The sequence below is a fragment of the Erithacus rubecula genome (genome assembly GCF_903797595.1).
Source record: "Erithacus rubecula genome assembly, contig: SUPER_Z_unloc_4, whole genome shotgun sequence".
Taxonomy (NCBI): domain Eukaryota; kingdom Metazoa; phylum Chordata; class Aves; order Passeriformes; family Muscicapidae; genus Erithacus; species Erithacus rubecula.
The window spans coordinates 1,839,433-1,854,449 of NW_027635670.1; the positions used below are offsets into that span (position 1 = coordinate 1,839,433).

At 38.1% G+C, this 15,017-nt stretch overlaps 1 protein-coding gene across 2 annotated transcripts in view; it reads left to right on the plus strand.

Moving 5' to 3' along the window:
• The window catches only part of TRPM3 (transient receptor potential cation channel subfamily M member 3), a 258,913-nt gene that overhangs the window by 187,080 nt on the left and 56,816 nt on the right, over positions 1-15,017 (plus strand). For both annotated transcript variants that reach the window (XM_079331479.1, XM_079331480.1), the window contains exons 9-12: positions 2,146-2,218; positions 9,149-9,249; positions 11,042-11,176; positions 13,866-13,916. In XM_079331479.1, coding sequence (XP_079187605.1) covers positions 2,146-2,218; positions 9,149-9,249; positions 11,042-11,176; positions 13,866-13,916 — 360 coding nt within the window. The remainder of the gene's footprint in view (positions 1-2,145; positions 2,219-9,148; positions 9,250-11,041; positions 11,177-13,865; positions 13,917-15,017) is intronic.

A 15,017-nucleotide genomic window follows, 5' to 3' on the forward strand; every position in this document is an offset into this window, starting at 1 on the left:
TATATGTGGTCCAGTGTCTGAAAAATACTTTCTTTAATTTTCCTGTGGCGATAAGCTGTTCAGTGCTTGAAATTTATATTATTACTTTTTGTTAAGCTGGGATTTCACTGATCTTGTGTTTAGTTTGTGATGATTTTTGTTCCTCCTTCAAACTCTGTTGTCCAGTCCTCAAATTCAGTCTGCCTCTCCTGAGTCCTTAAAGACAGAGGGGGACATTTTGCCATTTCGTGCTACATCCAAGTCTGTTATCCCTGGCATGGGAAAAACGTCATGACTATATACAGCAGAGGGTCTGATCTCATCAGCTCACCTACTGATTGTGTTTTAAGACATACATAGAAATGTGTGTTTCTATTCACAGCACCTGTGTACAGACTGCCTGCATTGCAGGCAAAGCAAGTCATCAAGCAAACAGAAAAAAAATTGGAAAATTATCATGAAACATTCCTTTACAAGAAAGTGATCAAAGCCTGGAACAGGCTCCTAGTGATTTGGTTGGTGCTCCATGCTTGTCAGGCATTTTGACAATGCCCTTAATACTTTAACTTTTGGCCAGCTCTGGTCAGGCAGTTGGACTAGATGATTGTGGAGGGTCTCTTCCAACTGAAATATTCTATTCTCTTACTATTATATTCCTATTCTAATGTTATCCTATTCTATTCCATTTCAAAGTATGGTATGGAGATTGACATCAAGTAGTTTGCCAGAAACATCTGTATATTCTAGAGAGAGAAAATACTTCATTAAAGTATCATTTATGCCTTGTATCAAGAACACTTTGAAGGATCAAAATAAGTCTAACTTGGAAGTAGTGTACTTTAGCTGGGGAGGTTGCCTAACATAAGTAATTCATATTATTTGTTTTAGACATCACCTAAGTCAATTGACTAATTGAGCTAAGCCAATTTCCTATTACTTTATCCAGTTTGCTTTTTAGCCTCTAAGATGCTTTACTACTGTCACTGAAGCCAAAGCATCTGAAACTCCTAGAGCTTTAGGATCAAATGAAAGTAGAATAGGTGCTAAAGGTAGGTGGGCTGCACTGGATTTTCTGGGATACACTCAGCAACACTTCTCAGCTGTCAGACTGAAGCTTATCACTGAAGTTCTGCCTTGTCCTTCAGACCTTGTATGTCTTCTTCTGTGATGCTAGACAGCTCTTGGTGCCCTGATGTTTGCTCTATATCAGATGCTGCTGCAGTTCAGTGCTGTATGAGTAGAAATCTAGGAACATGGAAAAAACAGATGTTGTTCAATGTGAATGCAAAGAATGCTTATGTAATTCCTAATTAAAGGTGTCACTTACGATTAAAAAAAATGGAATTGAGGCAGTCCATACTGACAAAATAAAAAAAACAGGTAACAAATGTTCAGATCAAAATGATGGCGTAGTTTTAATGAGTAAAGGAAAGGCACAAGTAAAAAAGCTGCAATATCTGTCGCTTCCAAAGAAGCAGGGGTTCAAAAAAAGCTATTGCTATGGCAACAAAAGGAGCAAGGGGATTTACACTTCTGTATGTTTCCGTGCAGTCTTAACCAAGAGTGAATCTGGCTAGAAAGAGAAGCTGCACTTATATTCATTCTTATTATTTATGAATTGTGCATCTCACCTCGGTGCCTCAGAGCCTAGAACTTAGAGTAATAGGTCATTGACCATACATGGCTGAAGATGTTCCTGGACCTGTTAGGAGCATAATTCTTAGATTATTTATCAAACTCTCTCCTATATAGAATAGCAAGGTTGAATATGTTTCTAATATAATTTGAAAATATTTATTCTATGCCATATGCCATCAGTTAGGTCCACACTCTTAATACACCTAAATCTTCCTCGTAATCTGTTAGGAACACTAAGTCTAATGTCACTCTAATACAGGAACATTTCTTCATCTCTAATTTCACTCTGAAAGTGTCACTGAACACCTTTTTTCCATATGAAGATGAATACAAATTCTATCTTACCAAATTTTTAATCACAAAATATACTGTATATTAATGCTATTTATTAAGCTTCTCATAAAGCAGATAAAATAAGATTATCTCATAGACATCAGAACATTTGAAGACTGAAGTCATGCTGCCCTGATTTATTTTTTTTTTTAATTACCCTTGTTTCAATAATGGTATTTTCTATTAACATTGCAGATCACAGTTTTTCGAATGGGATCAGAAGGACATCAGGATATTGATTTAGCTATCCTGACAGCACTGCTAAAAGGTAACAGAGTTAAACTTCACAATGAGTCTATATCAATTCAGTTTGTGTCTCTGATGTGCTGAAACCTGCATTTATTGACATATCTATCAAGATGATAAATCTGTACTGTGGAACTGAAGTATGCTTCATGGTCTAACTGCTTTGTACAAATCCAGCTCTTTCTTTAAACAGCAACTGTTGTTCCTTTCTGAATTTTTGTTCTCCACAGTCATTGATATGTCACTAGAAATATCAGTGGTGACCCCACTTGGTTACTTGAGAAGTTTAGTATTCACAAGAAGACAGCCAAAGAACTCCTCTAACTTAGATTACCTTGGTAGCTAGAACACCCATTTAGATAAAGCTGGCTTTATTGTCAAAGTAGGATGTTATATGTAGTCATTCCTAGGAAAGTCTGGAAGTAGTTTGATGTTCCTTTCAGCCTCCACTTGTAGAGTTAAGAATGTAGCTATTGGGATGGTTGCACTTTTAATCTTAAACTTGGCTGATTGTTACATCTTTCTAAGCCATTACATGTTATACTTCTGCTCCTTAGAGGTTGGCTTGAAATAAACTTGCTGTTGCTACACTCCGTGATCAACCCTGGTCTATATTAATTATTACATTAGTGCAAAACAAAGATCAAGAATTTCATCCATCACCAAATTTCTCCTTTTTGTCCCTTGGAAATAATATAACTGCGGGTTTCATTTTTATCTAAATGTAACTGAATCTGTCACTATCCTCAGGGTGAAGGGATTCTCTTCACATTTATTCTTAAGACAATCCCTGAAAATACTGTACTTGTTTTCTGTTAATAAGGCAAAGAATGTCTTAGAGCTGTGGTTCCACTGTTTTCAAGGTATATATCCCAACACAGATCCCTGGAGTCTTCTGGAAACTGGCTCTTGAAGGCTGAAGAAAATAAATCACAGACCTGTGAGGGATTGTTTTCTATTTGAAATGTTCTTTTACAGTATTTATATGAGTAACTGTTCTAGTGGTTGCAGTCTCAGTACATGAGCAGTCCTCCCTGATCTGGTATATCCATTTTACAAGTAACTAATTGGTGCTGTTGCCCCTCAATAAAATAAAATTTCCTTTTCTCTTCATGTTAAGGGTGCAAATCATGATAAGAAACTTTTGTTGGCTCAGGAGATAGCTGGATCTGTCTAAGTACTTTTGTACTTCTGACATCTCCTTTCATGCTTGTCTGAGAATTTTGACTTGAAAATCTGCTGATGGCAGCAACACTTGTTTTTTGCTCAAGAAAGAGCCAGAGTAACTAAGACTTATACCTAGTCTTCCCTGCTCCTCAGGACCTTCTGATGATGGAGGCACTCAATAATCAGATTCATCTGAACCAGGCACCTCTGGTTCATATAAGCCTTCTGATCACAAGGTGTTCAATCAATATGTGCAAAGATGAGATCTGTTGTCTTAGCCAAGTCAGTTGTCCTTATTTACACCATGTCTTTGTACAAGAGTTCTGGCCCTTAAAAGAAATACTGACTTGCTGTAAATATACTTCACTAGCCTGATGGATGCTTAGGTTTTTCATCAACATCTAAGGTAGCAATGCTGAACCACTTGTCTATTGATTTTTAATAATTTATTTGTAATACGTAAAATAAATCAAAATTATTCTTTGCTGTAGGAATTTTTTTATGTCATTGGAATTTTCAAGGCATTGGAGTTTTCATGGCATTTGAAACTTGCTCCCCACAGTTGCTTGTCTCTAAAATTAAAGAAAAATAATAATTGTAATAAGTAAAATAAGCAAGGAGATTTGAAATTCATCAATTTAAATGTAAGAATTCATCTCTTCTTACTCTTCAGTACTGTGCAAGAAAAGGGACAGAGCAATGTATGAAACTGGTGAGTGATTACCAGTAATTTTTTCTCAATCTTCCTGATGAGTTTTTGACAGTGCAAGAGGAACATATCAGCTAATGACCCATCCCATCCTTGTGTGAGTGATTTGGTCAGGGAGAAGGGGGACAAGGGTTTGAAAACACAAAGTATCTCTTCCTATTTGCTGTGTAAAATTTGTGATGACCTCATCTCTTTTTAAACCCATACCAGACACTGCCAATTCAGGAGCTCTCCTGGACAGCATAGTTCACAAGCCCCAAACCCAGCATCACATATTATTTTTTTGTTTGTTTTCACAAGACACTTGTTTAATCTTGTCAGCAAGATCTATCTTTCTTTCTTGGAAGTGATCTTCAATAAACTATAAAATGGCATCCAAACTGGTTATCAATTTACATTGCATGGATGTCACAACAGCATATGGTTTGCAAATTCCTTTTTTTTTTTTAATCTTGAGAGACACAAATGTGGGAAGTAAATTTCCAAAGGCTTGAGTTTTTAGCAGGCAAGTTTATCGATACAGTTTAACTGTTTGTGCTCTCTTAACTTGAACAGTTGGAGCCCACACTGTAATGGATTTTGTCCTTTTGCAGCTGCTAGCAAAGCAGAAGGCATATGACAGCAAAGTTAAAGACAGCATATGGAGATGTTCTAAAAAAACACTTGTTTTGAAGTGACTTCAGAGATCCTAGTTTACAAAGCTGTTGCAATGTCTGGAGCAGACTAGCACCAACCATGTTTCAGATGGTGCTCCAGAAGCATTCCCAGTGCAATTGTCAGCATGGGAAGGAGGTGCTGTGTGGTGTGTGATATTACATGGCAGTGATATTACTATCACTGAGAGGTTAGACTAAAGCAGAGCTTTACAGCTCTGCATCCTTTACAGCCTGTGAGTAAGTCATGATTCATGCTCACTGAATAGCCATCATGTAGTATCAGATGGTCAAAGATGATCTGCCTACCATGAAATCACAGACACAAAAAGGTTTCAGTGTTTGATCAGCTGTCTGGTTACTGCACTTGTAGCTGGTTTTGCTATCTGTTTTTATATTGTCAATTGGTTTTCTGATTGCCAGGATAATTCTGTAGCAAATCCTGTAGAAACACAGCCTTTGCACCAAAGACCTGCTGAAACAGGAGCCAGCATCAGACCTACAGACACAAAGCAAAAAGTTAATTTGGTTTGCTATTTTCCCTAATGTAGTTATTTTCTTTACATATTGATTCAAAGAGACCACTGGCATGCTTAGGTGCACTGTGAAAATGGGTATCCCACAACCATTTCTGCCTAGGTAGATGTTTCACATCATTTCATTTTTCCAGATACCTGAGCACCAAGATCATTCCAGGAGAATCCTTTAGGGATTTATGTTCATCACGGTAAGCCTTAGCCAGTATGTAAATAATAGTAATAATAAGTATATAAATAAATATATAACAAATATGTAATAAAATAAGTATGTAAAAGCTCTTCAGTAATCTTGCAAATGCACAACAGGGAGACAGTGTTGAGTTTATAGTCCCAGGCTTTACCATCAAGGAGCATTACATTTTTGGTCCAAAATATTGAGTAGACAGTGTGACTTTTTACCAGAAGAGTCTATGTAAGCACTCCTGGATGGCAGCCTAAGAACATAAAATTAACATCTGCAGGAACTAACAGCTGTCCCAGCAGTCTATCCAGTAGTATCTATAGCAAGATAAAATACTGCCAAAACAATGTATTGCATCCCAACTGCAATTTTCCTTCTAGGAGCAGATGAAAGGAAGGGTCACACTGCAGATGCTGTCATAGTAACAGAACATTCTTTTGAGGAACATATCTTACAATCAGCCAGACACCAGAATACAGACTGAATGTTACAGAGACATTATTCACATTAACTAAAACATTATTTAATGTAATAAGTATGATATGGTAATTAAAAGAATACAATGCAATAGATTATTAACTCTACCTTATTTGTTTCCTAAATATCCTTTGGCTTTAATTTGGGCATGTTGCAGTGACACTAATGAGTGAAAAAGATCGCATTTTGGATTCTTCATACCAACTCAAGTCCATATTCTGTGGCACTGAATGCAGTCAAGGAAATTATTGAAAGGGGATAGGACCTTAAGAAGGGCATTTCATTTTTTTTCTGGGGAGTTTTTCTTATACGAGTGGAATCATTCATAATTCTTAATTGTGGGTAGAATTCCACCTAAAATAGCCTGAATACTTCCTTTTTTTGTGTGAGACAAGAGCCATCAGTTCTATCCTATAATAAAATCAAGTAGAAGGCATCCACAGCCCACATGCTGCTCTGTACAAATATTTACAGCTTTGATTTTCCTTCTCCTCTTAAGTAACATCAGTGTTATCCACATTCATCTGAAAACCCCTCAGGGAAGACAGGAAAGAGGAGAAGGAAGCTAGGGCTTTCCAGCAAGAAATTGTACTGTGGAAGCACCCATCCAACCAAATGCACCAGAGCCCCAGCATGCACACCCATACTGCCCAGTCTGCACCCTAGCTGACAGGCTGCCTCAGACCTGGAGTACAACATCCCCTTGAGAAACTGCACATTTCCTTTGACTGCCAGATGCCTGCAGTGCTCTGTGAGACAATGAAATCAAACATTGTGGCAACAAGCACTGAGAAGAGCATCAGCTCTGGAACTGCACAAGTACTAACAGGAAAACTTGGTCCCTGCTGGCAGGCTTAAACACAATGAAGAGAGAAGGGAAGGACACAGGCTGGACCATGACTTACTTTCCCCTCTGCTCAGCATTTGGAGCAATGAGCAAGCTCAAAGAAAATAATTTTGGTGAATGAATGAGGAGGCAGCACCTCATGCCCCATGCCAGGTGTTCTTTCCAGTGATCAAAAGCACCAGAAGACCCTCTATTCATCTGCCAGCTGAAGTTTTTCTAAAGCATGAAAAGGCCCAGGACTGCTAGGGTTGGTTGACACAAACTGGAGAGCACTCCCCCCACTGGGGCTCTGAAGTTACTCACCTTGGTGATTTAGCTTGGCTTTTGCCTGAAGTGGGGGCAGTGCAAATAGTCCTCTTCCCTCCCCATGTCCATCTGATCCATTTTTGAGCCAAAATTATTTCATGCTAAATGGCACCCCAGGATACCCATACTGTAGGCTGTAGTAGGAGAGTCAGGGATTGGAGCTCCCTCGTCACAGGTGTGAAATGTTGTCGGGCTGTGGGATCACCATCACTGTCCCCCAGTGTTTAGAGTTCACCCATGTGCCTCCTCCATGGCAAAAACCTTACCTGAGCACCTGCTAAAGCTCTCACTTCTTCTACAGGCACATGATTGGGAAGGTGGAGATCTGATGAGAGCATCTCTTGTTTGCTTCAGAAGGGGGGAGAGCTATTTGCTCTCTCTGTTTAACTTACACTATCATACTCATTGTAGGTATTTTTTTTTCCTTTTTTATAAATAAATCTTGAGATGTTGAAATGTAGAGACAATTTTGCCTTTCCCAAAGGAAAATATTTTTTGTTCTTGAATGCTGAATGTTACTTGTGTAAGAAACTCCAGAAGTTTTAGATGTTGTTGGCATCCCCCCAGGGGTCGCTTGTAAGAGATTTTTTGTGTTGTAATATATAGCAACAAGAAGTTGTGTCTAATGCAAGGGGAAATTCCTGATACTTTTTAGCCACAGAAGTGACAGAAGTATTTTCACTTTTTTTTCCTTCTTCATTTGTTACAATTCTGTGTCTGCATTGTCCACCTTTTTATCAGAGCTTATTTCTGTATGAATGTGATTTGAAAGATTCACAGTCTAACATCTCCCAAAAAATTATTGTAGATATTGACAAGTATTTGGCAGTGTCAGCAGTAAACTGATTTCAAAGTTGAAAGTTATGAAATTAAACTATAGGCTGAGCTCTACGAAGGTTTTTATTAATGTTTTCACAGAGAATTTCAGCAGCTAGCCTTATGTTTTCCTTGCCTCCAATTTCAGAGTCCACTTTCAACTGGAGCAGTGTGTGGGTTTGAAGAGTACTGAAATGGGGACAGAAATGCTTTGAAGTAATGAAAAGCTGTTGTTTATCCTCACTCCATGATATCAGTATAAGAATTAATAAAGACAAAATAACAGTAGAGGTATGAGGTCTTTAAAAAAATAAGACTTTATACAATTGCCTAACCACTGCAAGCAGAAACGTAGTAAAAAAGTCAAAGGGCTCTTTATTTATTTGGTTGATCAGTTCATTCAGGCCAGTTCTCCCTTTGACATTGAAGCCCAAATGCTGTTTTATTATTAAAAATCAGCTGAGAACTGTGAAATATTAAAAAAGCACAGCAGGACAGGAATGTCCCACAGTGTCCATTAAAACTGCAGGGAAAAAATACCCTTCCTTCCAAAAACAAACAGCTCCAGATCCATCTTATCATCTGCATAGTTTCTCGTTTAATTTGGATATATTATACCTTGACACAAGCTTTGTAGAATGCTTTCTTACATGTTTATTTCATATATGAAGGGAAATGTGTCCCACCAACATGCCTCCATACAAATAGAAGAGAAATTCCTATGCTTCTTATCAAGCTGGAATGCATAAGATGCCAAAAAAACACACAACTACTGAAATCAATGGTATCTGTATGAGTTGGATCTCCTTGTAATTGCTAGAGGCACATGTGTTTGTATGTGTGCTCACGGGATACGTGTGTGGGTGTGTGTATTCCTGCAGCTCCATCTGTATCCTGGCTTGTTCTCTTATTTCCCATCCGATAGGAGGGAAGCCAGTTTAGTCCACCACAAATTTCCTCTTCTGACATCACCTGTGTCTGCTGTATTTTGAATATGAGGGAACATGAGAAAAAAGTTAATGTTTATAAGAGAATCTGAGAACCACAGATCCAGATTTGAGAACAGAGGTTTGGTTTTGGTTTTTTTTACAGGTGCAATGGAAGGTTTAGTTTTGTTTTAATGTGAGATCAGTTGCAGAAATGCCTTGGACATCCGTGAGACTTTTCACAAAGAGGAGTTACCAGGTCATAATGAGCCTAATGTCTTGTTTCTTTATTCTCCTTCTCTCCTCCCTGCACCCCTGTCTGTGTACACAGGAGCTAATGCATCTGCTCCCGACCAGCTGAGCCTGGCACTAGCCTGGAACAGAGTGGACATCGCCCGCAGTCAGATCTTCATTTATGGGCAACAGTGGCCGGTACAGTATATATATATATGTACATATGTATATATACACAACATCTTCTGTTGGAAGCACTTTGAACCCTACAGAGTATTAAATTCATTCTGTTTGCAGTGGTGGTTTTTAGTGTGATTTGAAATACACTGGGTCCTGCCAAGCACACGGTTCCCAATCACAGCTGGTGAAGGCAGGCGCAGTTGCAGGGAGGTTAATGTGTTCCATTGTCCAAGGAAATGGTGACATCTAGCGATGCCTTTAGAGCAGCAAACCATACCTCTGAAAAAACGGGAAGTACCGGATTGATGCTGCCGAGCATGATTCTGCCAGCTGAGGAAAACAAGTGTACAGCCATGTTTTCGTGCTAGGCTATAAATTCAAGGAAAGTCAAAACTTCCTTTTTCTCTTCAAGCAGAAAGCTTTTATATGCAAATACACATTTTAAGGTGATGATTTGACGTAAAAAATGCACCATACAGATGTTGGGGGTCAGGTAGGCTGCAGGAGCTGATGGGCAGTGTCACCACGGGTGGGCTGTGGCCCCAGACCTCAGGTGGTGTTAATTCTGTGCATCAATCTGCCTGCTCCACATCTGCACCCTCCCATTCTCAGTTGCTCCCTGGCTAATACCATTCCCTGGGAGCACCAGAGGCGTGGATTCTCTTCAGAAGTGGTAGGGCTGTAAATAGAGGGGTTATTGAATGCTGTGTCAGGGAGAGGAGGAAGAATCAAATACCAGATTGTGCTGCAGCTTTTACAGGGGCAGAAGTCACACAGAAAAAAAGACCAAAAGCCAGAAGGTCTCGATCTCTACCTGTATCTTCTTAAAACCCAACTTATTCACTCAGAAGTTTCAATTGGACCACAATAGCCATTAGTGTGACACTTGTTTCATCACTATCATTAAAATTTCACATGCTATCATTACATAAGCATTTACAATTCCCCATGGAAAAATTATAACAATGGGAAAAGCTTCTGTTTAAGTATCCTTACTTTATATGTAGCATTCTGCAGCATGCTACCTTTAAAAGCTAGCAAAAAAATCCTTGCCTTTTCAGCCACAGAGTGAACAGAACTATTTATTTTATCTTTGATATTGGGCATAAGTACCTGTCAAAACATAGGAGGAATTTTAATGGCACTGAACTGTCCTCGTTGTTATCTCTTCATCACCACATCATAACAAAAATTTACATAAATTCTGCAAACTGCAATTGTTTCAGAAGCTAAAAGCTGGAAGGATGAGATAATTTCTCATCCTTCTAACTCTGCCTGACCTACAAGAGATAAGAAGTAGAGGTTTTGTGTAAGAAAGCCTCTTGCATTTGGGCCTTCAAAGAAATGCAAATTATGAAGCTATTTCTGTTTTCTGGTTGTTAAAATTTCCCTGAGGTTTCACACCACAAACAGAAGAAAACTCTGGAAAAGACAGAATTAAAGTGATTTTGTGCACACGTAACAAGTATACCCAATACAAATAAAATGTTTGACAGGAGAAGAAAGAATTATAATAGTGACATGGTGAATAAGGTTGAAATATGGTCACCAGTTTACTGGGTTCCAGTTCCTTTGTCCTAATCTATTTTTCCTAGAGTATTTTAACTAGTACTCTGATACTAATTTTTGAAATGCAGCCCTGAGTCAGAAAAACTGTTACAGATTAAAACCATTAATATCCCATTTCAAGCATAGAAGAGCAACCCTCAGAATTTTGTCAGGATTCCCTGCTTGTGCTAGAGTGAGTGAACCAGCTGTATGTAGCCTGCCACACCCCAGGAACAGCTTCAATTAATCACTTGCTTTGCAGGTGGGCTCCCTTGAGCAAGCAATGCTGGATGCACTGGTGTTGGACAGAGTGGATTTTGTGAAATTACTGATAGAAAATGGAGTAAGCATGCATCGTTTTCTCACCATCTCCCGGCTAGAGGAATTGTACAATACGGTAGGGCCAGCCTAAGGCAAATTTTCTGTCTCTATATTCACTATTCAAGCTCCCACTTGTATTGTAATGACATGATGATGATGATTATGATGATGATGATGATTCACCAGGCAGTCAACACCTGCTGCAGAAATTTTTCATTAGTCCATATTGTCTCTCTTGTTTGTCTCTCATATAATGTAACATGCTATGCCTTGCCCATGTAATCTGCTGTATGGATTTTGTAAGACATGGAATAAGCCTCACTCAGTGACACAAGTAATTTCTTGTCATTGTGATTCCAATATGACAAATCTAAGATTTAGGCAGGTGGCACTGGCTGGAAGACAGTAACTGCCAAGTTAGGACCCATAGAGTGGTATCATACGACTCCTGGCAAGGTAGTTTCAGAAGAATCTTTCAACTCTTAATCAGTCTCTCCTACAGTGAAGGACTTCCCCATGTCCCTTCTGATCTCCAAAAATTAGACCTTTGACTTTTAAAAACCTCTTTGCAAGTTTTTAATCCTTACCATTAAAATGAATATAAAACTGCACAAGTTAAGTCTTCTTCTGAATTCTCAAATGCAAAACACATTCCAGCATTCACTGTATTATTAACGATTTGGGAAGGAGTTCAAAAAGTTCAAACTTCTTATGTGTTATGAAAACAAATCTTAAAGCACTGTCTAGTTCTTAGAATTCCCCGTTTTGTGTGTTGCAAAAGGGCTGTGATATGGAGATATCTCTTCTCAAAAAAAATTTTTTACTGCTAGTACTTTTCAAAGCCTTTGCTGTCATAAGCTACCACACTGGCCTATTATCTGGAGGTGTTTCACATTGATGGTGACCAGAAGAGTCAGTCTTTCAAAATATCAAATATGAAAAGGATTCATCAAATATATATATATATATATATATATATATATATAGTATATATATGCCACCCTAAAGACAAACTCCCAAACTCCCATCTGATCTTTGGTCAGTTTACCCTTTGCATATTGACTAGCACCTATGTATTAAGAAGAGAATGCCCATGAGCTTTCTTGTAACAGGGATAAGCATTGTAGTTGTACCAAATCCAGTTTTTACAGGGAATAAATTTTACAGAAGTCTTCAGTTCTTCAGATAAAGGAAGGGCCTTTTTAACAAATTTATTTCTATAGAAATCAGCATACATATTTTCAGGCACGAATTCCAAAAGACTCAGGCTCCTAAACTACCTAAACTACCAATTATACTATATGACCAAATGCATCCACAGTAATCTTAGCACCAAAAAAAACCACAAGGCCAGTTAAAAATAACCCTGTTTCAGCATGACACCTAGTAGTAACCTGTGAAGCTGCAAACCAGTGAATCTTACCTGAATCTTACCTCTGCATGGCAAATTTGTAAAAATAGAATAAAGTATAGACCTATAGACAAGGGAATCAATTGTATGTCAGCAAAGAGTTTACTCATCATCTGTAAGAAAACGTTAAGCCTTAGAAGTCTATTACCATTTCTGCATCAGCAGAAATGCATCATGCATCAGCATGCAGGAGAATAAGGATGTTGCACTTGGTCCCTTTTTTTTTTTTCTTTTTGCAAGATTTTGATAGTATTATTTTAAAATTTTGAAGGTTATTAAAAAAATGTAGCTGCCATGGCTTAGAAGATCAGGGACAATATTGGTTTAAAAACTACTTGAATGTTAGAAAACAGGGAGAAGGAATTGTGATCCATTTTTACCACAAAAGGACATTATGACCAAGGTCATGGAAGAACCTGTCGTGGGACCACAGCTGGTCAGCTTGTTCATGTAGGATCTGAAAAATGGTACCTACAGAAGAGACAATAATATTTACAGGTGATTTAAATCTGAAGCAGCATATGAAGAATCACAGGTAAGTCTCATCTTGCTCATAAATGGGGCTGTGTAAAAGTAAGTGTTGGGAAGTGCAGAGCAATGCATATATGGAAACATCAACTCAACACATCTGTAGTGATCTCATCCATCATCAGCTACAACCAAGAAGACCTCTCATAAAAGTCTCAATATCAAAAACAGTCAAAAAAAAAAAGCAGAAATAAAGTAAGATATAATGGTGGTAGCAGTAGTAGTAGTAGTAGTAGTAGTAGTAGTAGCAGCAGTTGTAGCAATAGTATCAAAATGGCAGGACTCTACTGCAGAAATTTTTGCAATGACAGTTAGACTCAAAAGAAAATTTGACAAATTCACAGACTGCATTCTGCAATCACATGTGTGTGTTCACAGACAGTGGTTTTCAGATGAGACAGCCTTGCTGCAATGTCAGGCTCAAGAGTGTCTCTGATCCACCAGCAATGGAAGTGAAAGTCCTGAGTGCAGGAGGGCCGAGAACAAAGCAGCAGCTGGTTTTGCCTCCACTCTTTCCCAGAGGCTGTGCATTTTGTGGTGTGCTCCTGTTTTTTTAAGCCAGGAGCTTAAATTGATACACAGGACTTCAGTTTTCATTCAGAGTGGCAGTTCATAGCATTTTCTTATGGAAGAGTTTTCTACAAAAGAGGAAAACAGGAAATAATGTTCTTGTAATTGTTTTGGGATTTGGTTTTTTTTAATTGATAAGACCATACGATTGAAGTGCTCTCAGCTGCCTGATTTCTAAACTACCAAGGTGAGAAAGTTATCTCAACATTTATGTTTTGTGCAAACTATTTTGTTCTTCTTCATTTGTCTTTTGCAGAGACACGGACCATCCAACACTCTGCATCATCTAGTCAGGGACGTGAAAAAGGTAAGAGTGCAATAGACGGTAGGTTGAAAATAATGTTTTTTTTTTTTTTTTTTTTTTTTTTTTTTTTTTTTTTTTTGTAGCTAGATACAATCTGTGTTTTGCATGAGCTTTTAGTCAGAGCCTTCTCCCTCCTGCCAATACAAAATGTCCTGTTTGTGTGCTCCAAATATGAACTTTTTGCATAGAAAGCACAATTAGCAAGTAATTTGGCTTGCTTTCTCTGTAGTTTTAGATGCTTGAGTAATAGTGTGTCTGCTGCCATAATTGTAGGCTTTTACATACTGTGTGGATTTATGCTATTACTTGTATTTTTCCATACCTGCAACTGTTGTCAAAGCTACTTTCTGTGTTGCTAGTTTACTTCCAAGCCTGTAAAATAGCTTTTCCCTTGTGCTGGATCCTGGCTTGTTGAAATAGTTCATTATTCTGTATTGTGTGGCAATTGTAGCCGTCTTCCTCAGGAGAAATATAAAAACAGAGTAGTGCAACTTTCCCTTGATCCTTATCATGTTAATTTCAAGAATCTGGAATTATAAAAATCCATTAGAAGGGCTAGACAGAAATACTGGAAGGTATAGTGGCAGGAAGGAGATATCTTTACCAATGTGCTCAGGATTAAAAGAGTTACAGCAGCTGCAATGAATAAAAATCCCTTATCCTTTAAATATATGGATCAAGTAAGGAGATTGAGTCTGCAAATGAACTCATCAGCTTCAATATTCTCCCAAAGCATGTGCAGATTACAACCTTGCACATTATGTAAGTCAGACCTCAAGAGTAGCATACTTGGGAAGGGATATTTCTGTACACGGGACTAGATAAAAGGAAGGACTTTTTTTCTAAGAGCACAGATTTTAGTGATTTCTTCTGTCAGTGACAACTTAACAGAATTGAAGTCACCTAAGGGAGGAGAGTAGTAATGTGTTATATAGCATATGTTTATTAAGTAATTCTACAGAATGATCAGTAGCATATTTAGGAGGTTCTGATGGTATTCTTTGGTTAACGTGTTAAATGGCATCATCATTGCCCAATTATGTACATTGTATTAAGTGACCATTAAAAAGTGTGAAATGCCTACAAAAGGAAAGTATGCACAAA